Genomic DNA, 20,493 nt, shown 5'->3' with positions numbered 1-20,493 from the left:
TCAAAAAATGTTGTTTAGCAAGTGTTTCTTCTCATGTGTGGGTAACTAGTGGGTATTAAATGAAGAAGTTACCTTAAGTAGGTCAAAATATTGCATTTACCTAACAATGTATAAATACCATACCTTATGCCATACCTTATCTTTGAGTGCTTTATGTTGATAAAAATGTGAAACATAGTCTGGGTAGGAATAATGCTTAGTCACATGAATTGCTTTGTTGGATCTAGGTAAGTTCATAGAATCACAGAATTGCCAAGTTTGGAAAGGGCCTCTAAGATCATCTAGTCCAACCATCCATCTCCTTGCCCATTCCAGCACCTGACCACTCTTTCAAATAAATGTTTTCTAATATCCAACCTGAACCTCCCCTGTCTTCCAGACTGTTCACTGAGGATGTATGGCTCCTGCTTAACTCGATTTGCTTTTAAAACCAGTGATATTAACATTGATATAAAATTCCCACCCAAGGTGAGTCGATACTGTCTTGATTTAACTTAAGAGTGTTTGTGTGAAGTATATAATCTTTGATCTGGTGTCACATGTGCTATGAATCGAGTAAATAAAGTTTTCATTATTTAGTAGATAACTTATATTCTGTTTTTTGCACAATCTTATGCTAACTTATTTAAATGTATTGAGGAAGCGTTGAGGGAGTATGAAAATAGCTGGCTCCAGATGAGTGGGCCTTTCTGTGCTCAGAATTCTGACAGCAGAATCTCACATGTCTTCATCTCCCACCCCTTTCTGGTTTTGTTATTCGTTTTTAAAAAGGTTTTCTTAATAGTGACAACTTTTACATTTTAGTCAGTTAGAAGTAGATCTCACATTCCAAGTTACAATATACTGTGATATAAAATTGCTGGAGAGTGGTATAAGTGGTTTTTAAGTGATACTGCAGGTACGTGGAAAAATGAGGACAACTTCTATCAATTGCACTTGGAGTGTATTGTATCATTTCACAGAGCTCAAAAATGGTGCTAATTTTAATTTTCTTTGAATAATTTGCAGCCTCTTGAGTAATTACAGCTGATTTCTGGGGAGGAAACATTTTTAAATGTTAATCTTTAAAAACCCTTTGAAAAGAAAATTTTTGTTGTGGTGCATTTCTGTTGGCGTGTTTTGACATTGGAATTGCTGAATATACAGTGTACAAAACATTGCCACTGATTGCACACCTTAAATAGTTTGAAATGAGGCGTGAAATTTATTCTGAATAATGTGAACTTTGAATATTGTCATTTTAGATGAGTCAACCAGATGTTCTGATACAGGTGCTTGAAATCTTGAAGAACAGCAGTAAGTCTTAGTTGTTTCTCATTTCTGCTTAATTAAAAATCAAATTGCTGTTCACTTGTTTTTATGTGTAATTTTTCAGTGAACTTGGTAAGTTACCTGAGTTGTTTCTTGAGTACTGGTGATTGTACAGAGGTAGAATGGCCGCTCAGGACGTCCAGCATTTTCAGATTGTCAGAATTAATGGTAATTCTTTTTGACTTGATAGCTCAGATTATTTCACTTGGCAGGAAAACTTCCCGGCAGTAAACTTAGCAAACACTTTCCACTTCCATATGAACATCAAGTGGGAACTGTTGCAAAACTGCTGACGTTTGTGGTCTCCTTGTTCTCTCAGGAACTTATCTAACCCCATAAAATACATGTGTTGAACCAGATGACAGAAGTAGCATTGTACTTTCAATCCTTCAGATGATTTTTGATCAATCAGCTCCACAAGCAGTTTGTAAACCAGCCCAATTTGTTCAAAATTTTATCTTGTGTTTTTCAAATCTTATAAGGATGAAAAATGTTCTAAAAGAAATGCCAGCTGAGTTTCCCAGTGGGGACATTTCTTTTTTTTCCTACTGATTGTATTATACTTACAAATGCCGCACTTACTGTTATTCTCTGAATGCCTGCTATAGAAGATACGGCTGGGATAATTGTGAAAGACTCTTACATGCAATGTTTTTTCTCCTTGCATAGCTGTCTACTCAGACGTGGAGTCAGATTTCCATGCCAAAGTTCCTGTTGTCTTTTGCAAAGATATTAAAAGGTAAAAAAGAAGGAAAAGATTTTTAATGCGATACTTGTTTCTGTAATGCTTGTTTACAACAGCCTCTGGCATATGTTATTGACAAGAAATATTAGCTAATGTCATGCAAAGGAAAAATCCTCATACTGAAAATGCAGTATAGAAAGAACTCTTAGTTTTGTTCCTGTTTTTGGATTAGAGGAGGTGAACGCAGCTTATCAGCTGTAGGACTCTGAAAATAGCAGTTTTGCTTGCAGTTACGTAAAGGAAACACAGGGTGGTTCTCAGCTGATACTTAAAATTTCTGCCGGCAGTTTAATCCAAGTGTTTAAGAACATTTTCTAATATTCACGTTACCAGTAAGGAAACATCAACTGGTCCTTTCAGTAAGTTCCTAATAAGTAGAGACCTCCAAAATGAAGTATCTTTGCTGTATGGTATCCATGTGATTTTGACTGACTAGAAATATGTAACTGAAACTATGGGGAAGCAAATATAGAAAGGATGGGCATATGTTTTTGTCATGCCTTGTTAAGTACTAAGAGAATGGAAGTAACTATTTTGAGAAGCAAAACCAGAAAGTGTTCAGACAAGCTGTTTTGTGGGCTTACCAGTTCTTATATGAAGCAGACCTGTTCTTGTTTATTTAGCGTGTGAAAGATATACATGGAGCTTTTGAGTTACATAAGACTGCACAATCAAGAAAAGAGAGAACTTAGAGCAAATTCTTTTGTTTTATTAGTTGTATTGTAATGACAGTTTGTATACTTAGCTATAGCAAACTTCAGTAAGTTACAGATTCAAGTGATGAATTAATAGTAAAGAAAACTGCTTTATATTCTGTTGCTTTTGTTTAAGAGGCCAGGTTCTTTCATAGGGAGGATGCATATTTTTAGTATTGTGGAAATGATTTCACTGTCTCACACCTCTGATCATTGTTTGTGTACTTGAGGAAAAGATGATTTTTTTTCCCTGTCTTACATTTGTAATTACAGTGGTTTGACATGTAAAGTTAGTGCTAGAAATGATGTGGCTTGCCTTACAACCGACCTGCTGGCTGCACTTGGTAAACTGGAGCCTGTCCTCATTCCTTTGGTTTTGGCTTTCCGCTACTGGGCTAAAGTAAGTGTACAAATACTGAGGATATTTAAATATGTTTACTTCCTCTTCTTAAGTACTGTGTACAGTGTAACATATGTTATACCATGAGAAGAGAATTTGATGCTACTATTTCACCTAGAATGAGAGTGAAGATTTTGGTATGGAAACTATATGTGTTTTTGAAGCTTCCACTCTTCTGTTGGCAAGCTATTATACTAGTTTTTTAACTTAATTGTTCCTTGAAAACCAGCTCAACTGAGCAAACTGGTCTTACAGACTCCCTGCTATTGAGATAGCATTGGAGAAATTTGCATTTGCTCTAAGGAGAGTCTGTTGCCATATCATGTTGTACTTCTTGTAGGTATCAATGGTGATCGCAGGAATCAAGTTAAAATGTTTACAGCCAGCATCTAACTGTCATGTAATTGAATGCTGAAATTACTGTCAGACCATATTCAGGGTGTCTTGGCTTCATTAGAAAGTTAGTTCTGATGTCTTTGTATAATTCAGCAGTGCTTTTATAAAAATATCTGTTTTACAACATGTAGAAAAACAGCAATAGAAACTATAGCGAACTGTTTGAAGTCTGACACGTTACATCTCTCATGAGTTCTCATGGGAGAGACCAGTATCAGGTTACAACCAAATGAATGGAATCTCCATACATGAAATGTTGCACAAAACAAATGCCTGACAGATAAGAAGATAAATATGTCCCACAATCACGAAAAGAATAAGATAAAATAAAATAGTATAACTAAGACACTCTATGAATTATTATAACTTGCATTTTCTCTCTATGTCGCATGACAAATGTTGCTTTCAAATGTGCCTATTGCTACAATAAAATAAGTGTATTGTATAATGATCTGAATTACAAATGAGCAGTAGATGATTGAGAATTGCTTATATTACTTTGCCATTTCCTGTCTGCATTTATAAAGCAATATGCAATACATTGTTTACTGCAGTTTTTGAGATAAAGAGTTTCATGTTTGACTTTGTCACATTACTTCTTAAATATTTATCCCTTTTTGATATATTTCAAATTAAAATGCTGACACTGTGTCAGAAAATTAATGATGTGTTCTGTTACAGCTCTGCCACATTGACTGTCAGGCTGAAGGTGGAATTCCCTCCTACTCCTTTGCCTTAATGGTGATATTTTTTCTTCAACAAAGGAAGCCACCTATTTTACCATCCTATTTGGGCAATTGGGTAAGTGTTCTGATAATACAGTAACCCTACTATTAAATTATTAGGTTATTTCAGTATTCTAAAAGGTCATAATATGCACAGAAATTGTTTGCCTTATAAATTCGTAAATAGAACATGTGGGTATCTAATCCTTGTGCAGCTGACGACAGCTGCTGTAGCCTGTGCTATGGTACCATGCTGTATTTTGGAGGAGGGAGGAATCCTTTCTTTAATTCAGTTATGTCACTAGTTATTAGTTGTCCTTGTTACTTTTGGTGAAATCTTTGTCTGTACGTATTATACGCAGTCTTTGTTCAGAGCTACTCTAATTGTTGTTAGATTGAAGGCTTTGATTCCAAGAAGCCAGATGACCACCAGCTGAAAGGTATAGAAGAAGAAGAGTTTGTACGGTGGGAGTACAAACCATCAACAAATGGTTCAGCAAAAAACTCAGTTGGAGCAGAAGGTAAATCTAAAGTTGAACAGCAAAAAGGTGGTGGTAAGAAGGTAACAAGCTCAGAAGTGGACAGCCAAAGTAATGCGAAGGAGAAGCACGGCAATGTAAGTCAGCAGTTTTATTTCACTGAAATTCATATTCTCAGTCTCAACCTTGTTTTGGATCTTTAAACATTAATGTTGGATGCAACCAAGAAAAAAATTGGAATTTGTGTATCCTATAGCATCTGAGCACTCTTATCTATTTCAGTCTCTCTTAGCATTCAAAACCCCTCACCAAGTTTCACTGGGGCAACTGTGGTTAGAACTGTTGAAGTTTTACACACTGGAATTTGCTTTGGAGGAGTATGTCATCAGCATACGGGTACAAGAACTCTTAACCAGAGAGAACAAGAACTGGCCTAAAAGGCGAATAGCCATTGAAGGTAGGATGGAACCTTTTCCTCATTCTATAGTGTGTGCGTGATTATCTTTTCATTACCCACTACAAGTCTGTCACAATGTGTCTAGATAGCAAACCAAATAATATTAGAAGGAATAGTAATTGAATGGGAAAGTAATTTGTTTTTGTGGTGTATTTTGTCTGCTGTTTAAACTGTTTGAAGACCAGCTTTCTGTGTAAGCACTACTTTTCCTGATCTCACTGTTTCCAAATCTCACTGTTTCTTTCCATACTGTTCTTACCTTCATCTCTTTCATTTATTTTTGTAAACCGTCATCTTTTTTTCTTCCTAGATCCCTTTGCACTAAAAAGGAACGTTGCACGAAGTCTAAATAGCCAGATGGTATTTGAGTACATCCTGGAGCGATTTAGGACAGCGTATAAATATTTTGCATGTCCACAAAGTAAAGATGGGATTAAATCCAAGCCAGATACCAGAAAGAAAGAGAAAGGGAAAATTAATAACAAGAAATCCACAAGACCTGAAGAGTCTGTAACCAACTGTTGCCTTTTACAAGGGGATAAAATTGTTGACAAACAAAATACAGGAAGTGGATGTACCATACCAGAGAATGAACTTGAATGTAATGAAATGGAAGAATCTGTAGCCAGAAGATACACTTTGAAGAACAGAGACTCTTTGCTACTTTCAGCACTGGACTCTAGTTATGATGAAGACAAAGAAGAAGCATTTTCCCTCATTTCTAATGAATGCTGTGAATTAAAGCAGAAATCACTTAAAGAGGGAGATGATCTAGAAATTTCAGAAGTTTGTCTGACTGAAGGTGAGCTGAGCCACCACTGTAACTGCAGTGAACATCAGTCCTATGACAGAAATTCTAGTAATGAATTCTCTGATGCTGAAAGTAGACAGAGTTTGGTAACAGAGTCTTCTCAGAACAAGTGCACTGGCACACCAGCTACCTCGCACAACTGCAAAGCAATGGTGGAAGCTCACGATCTCAAAGATGAAGGCAGACTCTCTACAGAAGAAATGCATTATGTGTTTGATAAGTTTATTTTGACTTCAGGAAAGGTAAGCGGTGTATTTAAGCAGTGCTGGTCGCATATAAGGGGCTGTTACTTTCAAATAACTAAAATTAGGAGTGGGTGGGCAACAAGATTGTCTACTTATTGTTGCAGTCTCTGTTATGAATGGGAGCTCTGGTACTTTTAAAGGATCTTTTACTCAGGACTGAAAAATTTTATATTTCTTTCTTCCTTTTTTTTTTTTTTTTTTTTTCCCCAAAGCCTCCAACTATAGTATGCAGCATCTGCAAACGGGATGGACATTCCAAAAATGACTGCCCTGAGGATTTTAAGAAAATTGATCTTAAACCACTACCACCAATGACAGACCGATTTCGAGAAATACTTGATATAGTGTGTAAGAGATGTTTTGGTAAGTTGGAAAAGCATTTGCACTCCACTGCAAACTGTGATCTGTAGTCTGGAGGAGGAAAAAAAACAGAAGGAGGGATAAACTACTAATTCCAGTAGATACAGCAAGAATTTCTTCTTCTAGGAACCTTAGGCTACAAATTGGCAAGTGTTTTTAATCTCTTATAAGTGATGGTTGTGTTATCAGGTTCTCATTTGGAGGAAGTAATACTGTACAAAGTTTTATTGGGTTGGTAAAAAATTGCTGGCGTCCTCAGAAATGAGGCTCTGGGCATAGAAGCTTCATCTTGTTCCCTATATGCGAGTAATTCCAGAACAATCAGACATATGAAATAAAATTCTAGCAACTCTGATGACAACATAAAAAGAAATAATAACATTTTAATTGATATTCAAAGAAAGGAAATGTTATGTTGTTGGTTTTTTTTCAATAAAAGTTAAGAAAAAGTAAAATATATCCAATCTGATGCTTGTAATTAGCCAAAAAAGATTTTTGAGGTAGCAGAATGTCATGTTTGATTGTGTTTTAACTTGTTTTTTCGTAGATGAATTATCTCCTCCTTTATCTGAGCAACAAAACAGAGAACAGATTCTGGCAAGTTTGGAAAGATTTATTCGTAAAGAGTATAATGGTATGTATATGGCAGTAGGTATTGATTCTTGATCATACTTCTTCACCGAAGTTTTCCAGAACATGGTATACAAATTTGTATCTTTAATGCTCATTTTCTTTGTTAAAGCAGTGGCATCTCTTTTCCTCTGCATGTAAACCTGTCTTATGAGCTTCTAAACTTAACAACTTCCTACTATGGTATTCCATTGGAGTGTCCTGTTATTGTCAGAAAAGCATCGAGGAATAATGCAGATATAGTTCTTTCATAGTCAAGACAAGAGGAAAAAAAAAAGAATGGGCCCAAGCCAGTTGGGTTTAGGGTTATCTGGATTGCGATCTAAGTACTTTTGTTGCCTAGTCACCAATGTTTGAGTGTTTTGGAAATCTTACTCAGCTTGTATCTTAACATCTCTTTTATAAAGTAGGAAGAAGTGTCTTATTACAGAAATGGCATTCAAGGCCCAGAGATGAGAACTGACTTTTTGAAGTTAAAAAGCAGTGCTACAGCAGTTTTTCTTTCTGATTCAGTTCCCTTAATCAGTGAAAATTATTATGCTTTCTCCTTCAGCAATGATGAAATGTTAGAAATGATGTTGTAGGTTCCCTCTGAAGTGCATTTTATGTATGCCTGTGCATCTCAGTTAAGTGATATTCCATAGTAAAGATGTATTGTTAAACTGTAACAGAGTTTTATTTTATCTACATTGCTTAGTTGTTCTACATTTGCTTAATTGTTCTACATTTTTGATTAGATAAAGCTAGACTTTGCTTGTTTGGCTCTTCAAAGAATGGATTTGGATTTCGGGACAGTGATCTAGATATCTGCATGACATTGGAAGGCCATGAAAATGCAGAGGTAAGAGTTCTGAAGTTGATAAAACTTACTATTTTAAATTTAAGAATTCTTGATGTGTTTCATACAGATAGGGCTCCTGTATGCTGAGCAGGTGAGATTTTGCTTCTAGCACATAGACTTGTACTCTACACAATTAAAGCAAGATATAATTTATTTTAGTTCTAACACACTATAACAGTGCATTGTAAAAGTACACACAGAGAATGAGTCACCGTTTTATATAAATTCATGGGTTAGTTTATAGTCTGTTTCTTTTTGTACTTTTTCTGTATGAGATGCATGATTGATGCCTGCTTTTTGAGATAGAAGACATGTTTAAACATCTTAAGCTGTGGCATTTATTTTTCCTAGAAATTGAACTGTAAAGAAATAATAGAAGGCTTGGCAAAAGTTCTTAAGAAGCATCCAGGTAAGTGTTTAAAAGTATTGTTTGTTTTATATTTACATTTAACATATATGTAGTTAATAGAAATGTTTTATGTACTAAAGTGTTGCCTCTCCAGGTCTGAGAAACATCTTGCCTATAACAACAGCCAAAGTGCCTATAGTAAAATTTGAACACAGACGAAGTGGCTTAGAAGGAGATATCAGTTTATACAATACACTGGTAAGTATCTGTTTGTTTGTCTGAGTTCAAAAAAAAGCTTTCTAATTTGTTGTTACTCATTCAAGTAGTCATTTGAAGGGATAATTTTGAGACAAGAATTAAAATTCTTGTTTGTTCCTTTTTTTTTTTTTTCCTCCCTCATTTAAATAACATCTTTACCCTAATCCCAGCCCAACTAGCTGTATAACATGATGGCCCAGCAACAGCGTGGTATACAGAACATCTTTGTGAATGCTCCTGAATGCACCTGTCCTGATTTCATATTTCTGCTAGATTTGTGATGGAAAAGTTGTGTGAATGTTAGGGAAAAGCTGTGTGGGTTTGTAGTCCTCCAGTTGTATTATGCATTTCCTGTACTTGAACTGCAGACTGTACTATAATAAACCATAAATTACATTGAGACAGTTGTTTGGTTTTTTTTTTCAGGCCCAGCATAATACAAGAATGCTGGCTACGTATGCAGCTATTGATCCTAGAGTGCAATATCTGGGTTATACAATGAAAGTTTTTGCAAAGGTAATACGCAAAGAAAATACTTATTTGTATAGCATAGTGTTTCCAATACAGCCACTGAGTTTACCTTTTGCTTAACACCAACAAGAAAGGAGATAGCAGAATGCTATTAATATGAAGAAGCACTCTTAAACTGACTGCGGTCCATCTGACTGTGTCTGTCTGAATCAAGTTCTAATGGGATTTTTCAACTTTGGCACATTATTAAAAAAAAAAACCACACAAAATTGGTTAGTAGAAAGTTTTCTGATTTTATGTTAGGCAAAAATTGATTCTGAGTTTTCCAGATGGTACTTGAATTTGAAGACGTTAATTTTTCATTCCTTGTAAACCTGTTTTTCTTTATGAGGTGACTCTGGCAGTGGGGTTATGTTTGCTAACTGGCAGAGTTATTAGTCATGAATAACGTAATGTAAATTCATTATTTTGTTTAAAATGTGTTGTTTTCAGCGCTGCGACATTGGTGATGCATCCCGTGGTAGTCTGTCTTCATATGCATATACTCTTATGGTGCTCTATTTTCTTCAACAGAGAAATCCACCAGTTATTCCAGTTCTTCAGGAGGTACGTTTAGGTAAAAAAAAAAAGAGGCTATGAAGTATTGCTGCATAAATTCATATATGAGAAATCTGTGTGTTAGGGTCGGAAGCATGAATGAAGCACAGAGCCTTTCCTCGTTGGCAGGTTCTTAATTCCCACTTTGATTTGGTGGTTAAAACTGAAATAGAAAATTACCAAAAAAAATGGGAATCTGTTGGACTTTAATTCTGCTGTTATATTTACTTGGAGATTTTGGCATTGTGATACCTGAGCAGGATTTTAAAAAGAAAAAAAAAAAGGCAAATGGAGTGGAAAGAAGGGAATTGTAATTGAGGCTGTGCCAGATGTTCATAGGATGTAACTCCAGCTCTTCTATCAATTATTGTAAGAAATGTCTGTTAAGACTCAGCTTCTTATCTGTTAGAGAGAAATTATTTTCCAATTTTGTAAGAAGATGTGGGAGAATAACCATTGGTTTGGTACAGCTTTAAAGATACTGCTTTACATGTGCCAGGAAGCTTTATGAAGACTATAACATTCTGTACCTTCTTTGCATGGACTGGGGGAACATAGCTGGTTAACTGTCTACCTCTTCCTGAATATACTCTGTAACTGTAAAGCACTTTTGTAAGTTACCCCTCATCTGCATGCATGAAGAAAATTGGCTTTAAGGTAGCAGCTGAGACTCTGACTTTCTTGGTGATATTTTAGTAGTGATTGAGAGTTGTTATTTTATTGCTGTCCCTGGGAGTATATTTAAATAAACTGGAATTTCCCCTTTGACTTTGCTTAAGTCTCCTTAGAGATGTTGTGGGCAAGAGGGATGTTGGAATCTCAATGATGTAATTCAGTCATGTTTTCTTATTTGTAAGGAATGAGTGAAAATAAAATATCCAAGTACTTTGCAAGAGGCATAGGAATAGTACAAAATGACTTTCAAGCATTTTACCAATGGGAAATTGTCTATGTATCAAATAATAGCTAAAACAGAAAGATTTCTACTTTTTTGCTTAACAACTGCAGATATGTTTATGGTGACTTTTAAGTGATGGTGGTAACTGTCCCTCCGTGTTTTGGCAGATATTTGATGGAAAGCAGATTCCACAGAGAATGGTAGATGGATGGAATGCCTTTTTCTTTGATGACATGGAAGAACTGGTAATATTCTAATTTCAAAAGAGTCACTAAACCTTAGGGCTCCTTTTTATGAGAAAGTGATTTATTTATAACAGTGTTATAAATACAAAGGAGAACTTCCATATCCATGTGATTACAACTTCCCACTTTAATCCTGGTTTGCTGAAATGAGTGTCTACTTTTTTATGTAAATGTATAAAATATATACGTAAAGATAAATAATAAAGGTAGCCCTGAATTGTCCTAATGTTTTTAATTGCACGCAGAAGAAGCGTCTGCCTTCTCTTGGAAAGAACACTGAATCACTTGGAGAGCTCTGGCTGGGGTTGCTGCGATTTTACACTGAAGAATTTGACTTCAAGGAATATGTGATCAGCATCCGACAGAAGAAGCTGTTAACTACATTTGAGAAACAGTGGACATCGAAATGTATTGCTATTGAAGGTACTTACCTGCTGACTTTTGCTTCCATTAATGAAAGTGTGATTCAGGATCTGCTGTTGTCTGCTCTATAAGAGCATTTGAAATGGAATTCTGTATATTAGAATTTGTGTTGCAGCATGTTTTTTTTCCAACTTTGCCTTGTTTTTTCCCCTTCTTTACACAGATCCTTTTGACTTGAATCATAATCTTGGTGCTGGAGTCTCTAGGAAAAGTAAGCTGTCAATCTCTACTAATGATTAATGTTCACTGTTTTCTGAAGTGTTGTGCCTTTTCTGGTGTTTCCTAATAATTTTGTCTTTCATCATTAGTGACCAATTTCATAATGAAGGCGTTTATCAATGGGAGGAAATTATTTGGTACCCCATTCTACCCAACTGTTGGAAGAGAAGCTGTAAGTTTTCAGAATTTTAGTGTATTTTTTAACTTTTCTCTGTCTACTGAAGTGATACCTCCAGAAGAAATCTCTCATGTGTTGTTTTTTTTTTGGCTTTCTATATCTGCAGTTCTCATGAATTTGTTTTATAGCTTTTTTGGTGCAGTTACTGTGTTCTGTTTTGTGCTGTGCCTAATAATATATGATCTGTTTTTATTGGGTCATTTGAGTGCTGTTGTGATATGAAGAAGAATGCTTCATCAATTGCCCCCTAGACTGACCTTTGTTCAGTCTAGGGGGATTTAATCATAATGTTTGGGACAGAACATAGACTCCTTTGGAAGGCATCTAAGCTGTGGCTCACATTCCAAAATGTATTGCATACAAAGCCTTGCCTTTATGCTGTAAGGAATCATGGGGAAGGTGTAAGGTAGGCAGAAGGTGTGAGCCTGGGTAGGCTGTTCTGGATATTTGGCCTCAGGCCTTAGGACAAGCCCCTTTCTAGCTAAGACTGCACCACTTCTCTGAAATATAAATAAGTTATCCAGGGGAAGGTATTGTCTAAGGGGCAATAACATTTAGGGAACTGAAGATAAGGCAAGTTATTTTTCTTTCATTTCTCAGTCTTTTTAAATGAGTGGTTTATACATTGTATCTGTATGATGTATTTTGATAGGAATACTTCTTTGACTCAAAAGTGCTGACAGATGGAGAATTGGCGCCCAATGACAGATGTTGTCGTGTCTGTGGAAAAATTGGTCACTACATGAAAGACTGTCCAAAGAGGAGGAGGTAAGTAATACACAAAGCCAACTACTTAAAAGTTACAATCTTTGTGATTAAATCAGGGGAGAGTTGGGGATTTGGAGTTTAAATGGAAATGAAGAAAATGCTCTGTATTGCATAGAAAATCGGAGCTTCATATCTGACCTCAACTGACCATCCAATTTTTGTTTTTCTTAACTTCTTTCTATATCTAGATGTATCTATATGCTGGTACAGCTGTTGGTCATGTAACCATTTACTTTGTGTATATCGAACTTTGTGGTTTTTGCATTTGTATTTATAAAAACTTGCCATTTAGGTTAAAGAAGAAAGAGAATGAGAAAGATGACGAAAAAGAAGTGAAAGAAGAAGATAGAGAAACAAGAGAGAAGAGGTGTTTCATCTGTGGAGATGTGGGTCACGTTAGAAGAGACTGTCCTGAATTCAAACAAGCCCGTCAGAGAAATAACAGTGTGCCAAGTAAGTAAAGCTTCTGTGTTTTTAGTATCATTTTAAAGTCCTGAGATCCATTCTTTCTAACTTTCTATCCAGACTTAGTAATTATCTTCAAAATTTGTTTCAGTGATTGCAAAGAAAAACAACAACGAAAAACCTTTTTGTCTGCGTGTTGTTTTTTCTGCAAGGGCAGTAGTATCTACTGAAATTCAGTCTTTGCATGGGTGATTAAAAAAAAAAAGTACTTAGCAGTAAGTGTAGTGTACTTCAGAGCCTTGCATTTCTTTGTCTTCCACTCACACTGGGTGCACTTGGTGTGGTAATCATAGTAATAATTGAATGCATTTCTTCTTCCAAGTATTTGTTAAATGTTAGCTAACCCTCCGTCATGTATGAGAGGTAAGTAAATGTATTTTCACAAAAAATCAGTGGTTTTAAGTAGCACTCTAAAAGCATGTAAATACATCAGGAGGCTTTTTAGATGCTGTTATATAATATAATGGCAAACCCATTTAAATTAGGCTCTTATGGGTCCACAGTACTTGAGAAATTAAGGAAGGAGATGATAAATTAACTTTAGAGAGAACCTTGCTGTTTTCTGTATTATGTTATCCCTTTCTTTTCCCTCTTTGCCCAAAAGTTTTTGCTGTTGCTAGTGCCATTTGAAATCCCACAACACAACAGCAATTGTGTGGAAGCCCTCTGTAAAGTAGCCTTCTTTACGTGTTTATGCTACAATTTGTACTGCACAGAATTAAATGTTGGCTTTAGCTGCTGTAAATATTAACATGAGCTGTTTCCAGTAGATGGAAAGGTTTCTGCTTACAGGCAGGAGTATTTAAAGTGATCTACCTACACTGTGTCACAGTGCTTACATTGTCACTGATTCCTGGTTCTGTGTTCATTATTCTGTAACCCATAAACTTGTGCTTTTTATTTAAACTTTTTGTTCTTTGATTAGGCAGCCAGTTGGTCCGAAGCATGGTAAATTCACAGCTAGTGGCTGTAAGCCAGCAGCAAGTGGAAGGACCCTTGCGCACTAGACAGTCATCAGAATGTGTAAGTTCCCATTAGCTACAGTATCAAAGCAAGTAGCTTTAACAAACTAGGAATTGGGTTGTGCTAGGAATAGTTTTGACCAGACTTTTTTATCAGATTCTTGACTGCCTAGCCAGGTAATACATGTGTGATTTGTAATGCAGTGTCTCTTTGAGATTGTTCATGATGCTTCAGTGTGGAAACGATGTAGTCAAATTTCATAGGAGAGTTCACAGTTCTGAAAGGTCAGCTTCAGTATCTGTCAAATATGGCTTGTGAAATCTTGTGCTTATTTATTTTTAATAGATTAAATAACAAATTAATAATTAGAAGCTTATTTTGGAATCACAGAAGTATCTGTGGTAATAAGAACTGCTCTATTTAGAAATAAGCTAAGTCTTTAATGAGATTCTGGGCTATAAATAAGCAAGATGGGAAAGACTGATTAAAAATGAGAAACAGATGCATAAAAAGTCTAATGAAGAGCTTGTGGTTAGTTTTTTTGCTCAGAGTCATGTTTTTGGTTGGGATGGGTCATGTTAACAGTCTAAATCATCTGCTGTGGAAAACAAATATCAGTTGAACTGCACTGGTTTAAACCGGCAGGAACTTGGGCTCAGTAGTTGGGATAATGCTGGGGGGTGCTCTGCATTGTTTTTATGAATAGTCTAATGCATTGCATACTTAGTAAAGAAAAACACTATTAAATTGCTAGTGAACTAATCAGAAGTACATACTTTTTTTCCCTCCAGTCTGATTCGCATCAATCATCTTATTCTCCACAACCTCAACAATTTACACAGAATTCCTCTCAACCAGCCTCCATTAACCAGACTCAGCCACAACCAATATCCCAGTCTAAGCACGTTCCACAACCACAGCAGGGTGCACAGCCACCCCATCAGGTCCAGCTGTCTTTGTTTAACTTTCCCCAATCTCCCCCGGGTCAGTATTCTGCCTTGCATAACCTGGGACTACTTCAGATGCACCATCACCACCAAATTCAGCTTCCCAACACTTCGTGGCCTATTCATGGGCCTGTTATTCACTCAGCACCGGGTAACCCTCCTCATTCTGCAAATGTTCCATTTTCTATGAGATCTGGCAGCAGCAGCACCACAAATAACCAGAGCAGTGTAAGCTTGAATGATCCCAGTATCATCTTTGCACAGCCTGCTGCCAGGCCCATGGGAATCCCCAGCACTTCTCACGAGGGACACTGGCACAATCCTGTGACTCCAAACTCACTGGTGAACAATGGCACTGTGGGGAATTCAGGTAATTCTTCTCTGTTGTATCAAACCTCTCACACTTTGTGTACAAATGTTAAATGTTACAGAAACAGCTAACTCTTACAGTTTGTTTTGCCTTAAAAATACAGTGCTTAAGAAACTAAGTACCTTCATTGTCTTAATGTTTTTGTAGGAAAAAAATTGTGCAGGTTGGATCTTTGTTGACTTTTAGTTGTTGATCCTATTTGCCATTAATGGCTGTGCAAGACATGAGAAAACATGCATTCAACTGAGAAATGTTCTAACAATTGTTTGAGTCTAAAGTGGATTTCTGTGAATGCAAAGAACAGTTTCTGTTTATGGTGCTGTGTAGATTATTAGATGAATGCTGAGACTACAACTATGAATTTGAGAGACTGGCAGAATTATGGTTGTGCAATCACACTGTTCTCTTGTATTTAGTGCAATATAGACATAATGACATGGTTTTTATACAGTCTGTTCTCCTATAGTTTATTCTGCTTCTTTTAGGTCCCTTCATCTTGACCTTATTTTCTGAGAATACATCATCAATGCTTTACATGCAACAATTGGGCAAGAGCCTTTTGCCTCATACCAAAGCCGAGTACATTCATGTTTGAGGCTGAAAGAAATAGTATATGGTAGTCAGAGCCCATATAGTTTTTAAAGCAACATAAAAAATGCAGCCCCTGAATTTGCATGTAATGGTCTTTTGATTTAAGTGTGTAGCTTTCCCAATATTTAAATATATATATATCTTCATAATGCAATGTGGTGATGCAGTTGTTCATCACAAGAGGTGGAAGCTGGGAATCTCTTGCACAGTTTTTCTCTGCACTAACAGAATAATTGACAGCAACAGTAGGTTTTCATCTGAGTCGACAGTGTTGCTGAGTTATACTCCACCAGTGAGTTTTTAACACTTTTGTTGAGGTGTGGGGGTTGCATGGTGTTGTATTTGAAGCTTTGTGAACATATTCTTGAGGATAAAGGAGCTGCTACTAAGATGCTGAATTTTCAGTGTGTTTAGTCCCTGAGCCTCCATAATTTCTGATCTAAATTATTTGTCCAGGCTCATCTGCCCCCTCCTCTACGCCCAGCCAGCCCTGACTTTTTCTCAGGCACCTTCTTCCAGTCTGACTCCTCACCTTAGTAGCTGTCTTCTTCCAGGCTGACTCTAGAATCCCAGTTTCTCCTTCATTCTCCTTCCTCAAGTAGTCCCATTTTTCATCACGTAGTCCAGTCAGTCTCTGTCTTCAGTCTGTTTCCTTCTGCTCTGTTTTATTATGTTGGTGGCCCTTCCTGCAGCAGAGGGGTTGGAGCCTGATGATCCTTGAGGTCCCTTCCATGCCAGGTCATTCTATGATTCTGTGATTATATTTACTTCTACTGCCATCTTGCCTTCACAGTTGTTGTCCCAGGTTTCTTGTGCAGTCTCAGTATTTTCCCCCTGCATGCCTTTTCCTAGTTTTCGGTCTAGGAGCTTTTCCTTTTTGTATTTTGATCAGCTTTGTTTCCTTTTATGGCTTTAATGATATGTAAGGTGACGTCACTGAATAGGTGCATAGTAAAAATGAGCTGCCTGCTCTGTTCGGAGCCTACTTTATACTTGTGTGGTACAACATAGAAGACTAAGTTCATGGACAACTTTGTCTTGACTTGCATGAACTTGACTTAGAAGATTTGCTTTCTTTCCAGTAGACCATCTGATCAGAAGTAGGATCATTAGAGGTTTCAGACAGATAACTTTTTTCACGCCTACTCCAGTGCCGTGCTCCATTACTATTTTTAAACCTGTAGCTTACTTCTATTTAATGAATGTCTGTCTAAAAGTTTTCTGACCAATCTGCAGTGGAGCTGACGTACTGAGAGCACTATTTTCTTGAATGTATTTATTTATTTTCAGATGTACGCTGTATACATTTTTAAATCAGCAGGCATTGCTGTGTCTTAAAAAAAACTGGAAGCAAGAAGGGCAATAGTAGTAATACAGCGTTTGGCATAAGCTGCTGTGTGCTGTGCCTCCTTGGATGCTTGATTTCTCATGCTTCAGTCTGCAGTAATACTAATTTGTGAATGGAATAGCTTATAATTTGCATACTTATTGCATAAGTTTGTGATCTTTCTCTCTAGAAATCAATTTTAAGTTGGTCTATCGGCCAACTATGTATCAAGTTTCTTAAGCATAGAAGTATCAGTGGATTTTCAGTGTGTAGTTCTTGAGTTCTTTCTTGCAGGACAATAGTTTCCGTGTCTCACATTAGCAATAGTGAAGATCTGTGTGGGCTCAGATGTTAGTGAAGTTGTTCAGAAATTGTATTTATCATCATGAAAATGATGTAAAGTCTAATTTATTTTTCTGTGGAATTGTGAAATTGCAGGTCTTGATTCTTAGTACTGATTCATCGTATGTCTTCCCTCCCCAATAAATTATATTAAAGTGAATAATGAAGTCGTTTAGATGGTAATTTTAATAATGTATGCTCAAAAAATAAAATCAAATGGTAGCACATCGGACTAATCACGATAAGTGCCCTGCAAACTGTTATTTGAGATGTAAATTATATTTGTGACTTACTGTTTAATTTTTCAACTTGCAATGTGCTTTTCCCTTTCAATTGAAAAATAGATCAGGGTTTCCAAGGACAGTTTGGTAAAATGAACCCTCCTTCTGTCCCTTGGGACCATGGGACCCCTACCCATTTTCCTCTCCTCCGAGGAGCGTGGCCTTACAATATGCCTCAGAACTACATGCAGCAGGGAAATGCCAGCTATCCACCGAACAAACCTTTCTACCCTCAAGGTACTAGAACTAGTATGTGAATCAACAACTCATGCAACATGTCTCTTTACTGTCTCCAAGGCTTTACAAGCCAAGGAATCATGTTTGACTTCCTAGCCTCCCTGGAACCATAATGAATCCAAGAATCAAATCTACACTTACTGGCTTCCTGTGTGGGTTAAAATCTTTTGGGGGAGGGAGGAATTAAATCAAATTCTGAGTTCTGCATCAGCTTGCACTCTTGCACTTCCAGACTTTTTCCTCCACTGCTGCTCTCACTGTAGAGCCACCTCTGCTTTGAGAGGGGTTAAGATGATTTGCCCATGAGTTTGTTAAGAATTTGAAGGAAATCTTGTGCTGATTCATTTTATTTGTCTTTTGTACATTGCTTGTGGAATGCCTTACATACATGAAAGTTTACGAGACTGTAGAATAATTCGAGTTGGAAGGAGCCACTGGAGGTTATGTAGTCCAGCTGCAGTCAAAGCAGTGCTGTCATCAAAGTTGTATCAGCTTCAGGCCTGACTTTATCTCAACTCTTCCTAATGCTAGTGAGGTAAAGATGTGCAGCATCTTCCAGGATTGGGAAAGACAGTAAGAAAAATACCCTTGGCTCCAGTAAGAGAAAAACTGTGCCCAAGTTTTACTTGGAAGCTGCAATTCCTGTGTTGCTGGGTCACACTATAAAATGAGAGATACTGGCACCAAATCTTTTTCTCTGTTGGCTGTATTGAAGTTTTCAAGTGAGACCCTCATTTTAATATTGTGACATTATTTTTGTTGAAGAGCTAAGATTGAAGTAATAAACGGATGTATTAAACTTTCTGAGGGAATTTTGGAGATAGCATTAAAGTAATACTGCATTGTCCCATTAAGCGGGTTAGCCATACAGATAGCATTTGTGTCAATCTAGAACATGACTTTATTTCTGATTAATACATTTTATATAGCTAAGCACTGTGAGAAATGCTTAACTTGCTGAAGTAATTGTAATCCATTTTCTTTTAGCTGGTCCACTGATGCAGAGTAACCAGCGGTTCCCGCTTCTGTCTCAAGGACACCCACACTTGAATCTGAATTACATTCAACAGAAAAAGTGAAGTTTAATGGGATTGTGGGTGGGTGGAGGGGGAGGGGAGGAAAAAATTCAGGTTCTGATTTAAAATCGTAATGCAACATGTTTAGATACAAGATTATTTAAGACTGTTTTTAAACTGTATCATTTGTACATAGATACAAACTATAGTTTTTACTGGTATCACCAAACGGAGTGATACAAATTTCATCTATTTTATTACCCTATTTTTAAGGGGAATTGTGTTTTGTTTTATCTTGATAAACTGTAAAGAGAGAGAATTTTTAAAATTAAGTTCTTTATTTTCTATTAGCTGTATTCATACTTCGGTTGCTTCAGACTTTATATATATTGTTCTAAAAAATAAAATTAGAAAGGGATTTCATGTGTTTAAAAATTTGTCACTTCTATTCTTTACAGAACTATGTAGTGCCAAAAAACTTTTTAAAAGAAAAATAAAACTGCAAAAAAAAGGATATAAGATTTGTTCTCCTCTTCCCTGTTTGTATGTTTAATTAGTAAACTGCAGTAACAGAAACAACGTTGAGATATTTTAAAGGAGAAAGTTGACTTGCTTTAAATGAGCCACGTTGTTCACAGGCAACATCTTGTAAAATACTCGATCAGACTTTTCTAATGAGTATGAAAATGTAGAAAAACAGGCTGTACTCCCAGATGGTTCTAAAGAAGTTAGTTTGGCATATTACCTGCTGTGGTGTCAGCACCCATTGGGCAGTATGAAGATATTTTGGTGGAACCCAGACTTTATGTATGCAGTGTCTAAGGGACAAGATTGTCAGCCTGTGCCCCTGAAACAAGGCTATGAATAGAGGTATAGCATAGGAGTTAAATACAACTACATTCCCGATATATTAATTTAATTATACTAAATGTACTAAGGTAAGAATTGTGATTTGAGTAAGAACTTTGAATATTCTTAATTTGAAAAACAGGGACTTGCCGAATGCTAACTTCGTTAAGAGATGGTAGAGCTGAGCTCATGTGTCATTTTCTACCCAGTCACAGGTAGGCCATATAAGTGATCTATCTTCAAAGTAGTGGTTTACTGTTTTTAAGTTTACTAAATAAGTTTCAGGTGAAAATGGCTATTTTACTCTACATGAATCTTTTCACCCAACTAGAACCAGCCTCAGAAAACTAAAGGATGGTCCCTTAAAAAAGAACAAACTGATGGCTGTATATTGCAGATTACTTAATGAAATCAGAAGCTAACGTAAACCCATGCTAGATTTCTGTGGTGTTGCTTCTTTTCCTGTACAGGAGGTTTATGGACAGACTTTAGGCTTGTAGTTCTTCAGTGTTTATGACTTAAGCATATTCACACAGCAATGGAATGTGGCACCAGTCAGTCAAAACAAAGCTTTGATTTGAAAATAAAGCCAGTTTCAGTTAGA

At 36.5% G+C, this 20,493-nt stretch overlaps 1 protein-coding gene across 5 annotated transcripts in view; it reads left to right on the top strand.

The window, feature by feature from the left end:
• The window catches only part of TUT4 (terminal uridylyl transferase 4), a 37,394-nt gene that overhangs the window by 15,891 nt on the left and 1,010 nt on the right, over window positions 1-20,493 (top strand). For 3 of the 5 annotated variants that reach the window (XM_015870549.1, XM_015870546.1, XM_015870547.2), the window contains exons 6-31: window positions 380-468; window positions 1,245-1,296; window positions 1,981-2,050; window positions 3,025-3,151; window positions 4,229-4,348; window positions 4,667-4,888; window positions 5,034-5,208; window positions 5,519-6,261; window positions 6,477-6,627; window positions 7,172-7,258; window positions 7,992-8,095; window positions 8,447-8,504; window positions 8,599-8,702; window positions 9,129-9,218; window positions 9,666-9,779; window positions 10,836-10,913; window positions 11,159-11,336; window positions 11,500-11,547; window positions 11,645-11,727; window positions 12,386-12,501; window positions 12,794-12,954; window positions 13,892-13,989; window positions 14,721-15,246; window positions 17,851-18,024; window positions 19,012-19,099; window positions 20,032-20,104. In XM_015870549.1, coding sequence (XP_015726035.1) covers window positions 380-468; window positions 1,245-1,296; window positions 1,981-2,050; window positions 3,025-3,151; window positions 4,229-4,348; window positions 4,667-4,888; window positions 5,034-5,208; window positions 5,519-6,261; window positions 6,477-6,627; window positions 7,172-7,258; window positions 7,992-8,095; window positions 8,447-8,504; window positions 8,599-8,702; window positions 9,129-9,218; window positions 9,666-9,779; window positions 10,836-10,913; window positions 11,159-11,336; window positions 11,500-11,547; window positions 11,645-11,727; window positions 12,386-12,501; window positions 12,794-12,954; window positions 13,892-13,989; window positions 14,721-15,246; window positions 17,851-18,024; window positions 19,012-19,099; window positions 20,032-20,068 — 3,893 coding nt within the window. In that variant the 3' untranslated portion in view covers window positions 20,069-20,104. The remainder of the gene's footprint in view (window positions 1-379; window positions 469-1,244; window positions 1,297-1,980; window positions 2,051-3,024; window positions 3,152-4,228; window positions 4,349-4,666; window positions 4,889-5,033; window positions 5,209-5,518; window positions 6,262-6,476; window positions 6,628-7,171; window positions 7,259-7,991; window positions 8,096-8,446; window positions 8,505-8,598; window positions 8,703-9,128; window positions 9,219-9,665; window positions 9,780-10,835; window positions 10,914-11,158; window positions 11,337-11,499; window positions 11,548-11,644; window positions 11,728-12,385; window positions 12,502-12,793; window positions 12,955-13,891; window positions 13,990-14,720; window positions 15,247-17,850; window positions 18,025-19,011; window positions 19,100-20,031; window positions 20,105-20,493) is intronic. The other 2 variants (XM_015870557.1, XM_015870558.1) reach the window with 2 other exon arrangements.

This window comes from Coturnix japonica, chromosome 8 (assembly GCF_001577835.2).
Source record: "Coturnix japonica isolate 7356 chromosome 8, Coturnix japonica 2.1, whole genome shotgun sequence".
NCBI classification, from domain to species: domain Eukaryota; kingdom Metazoa; phylum Chordata; class Aves; order Galliformes; family Phasianidae; genus Coturnix; species Coturnix japonica.
This window is presented reverse-complemented; position numbering and strand designations above follow the sequence as displayed.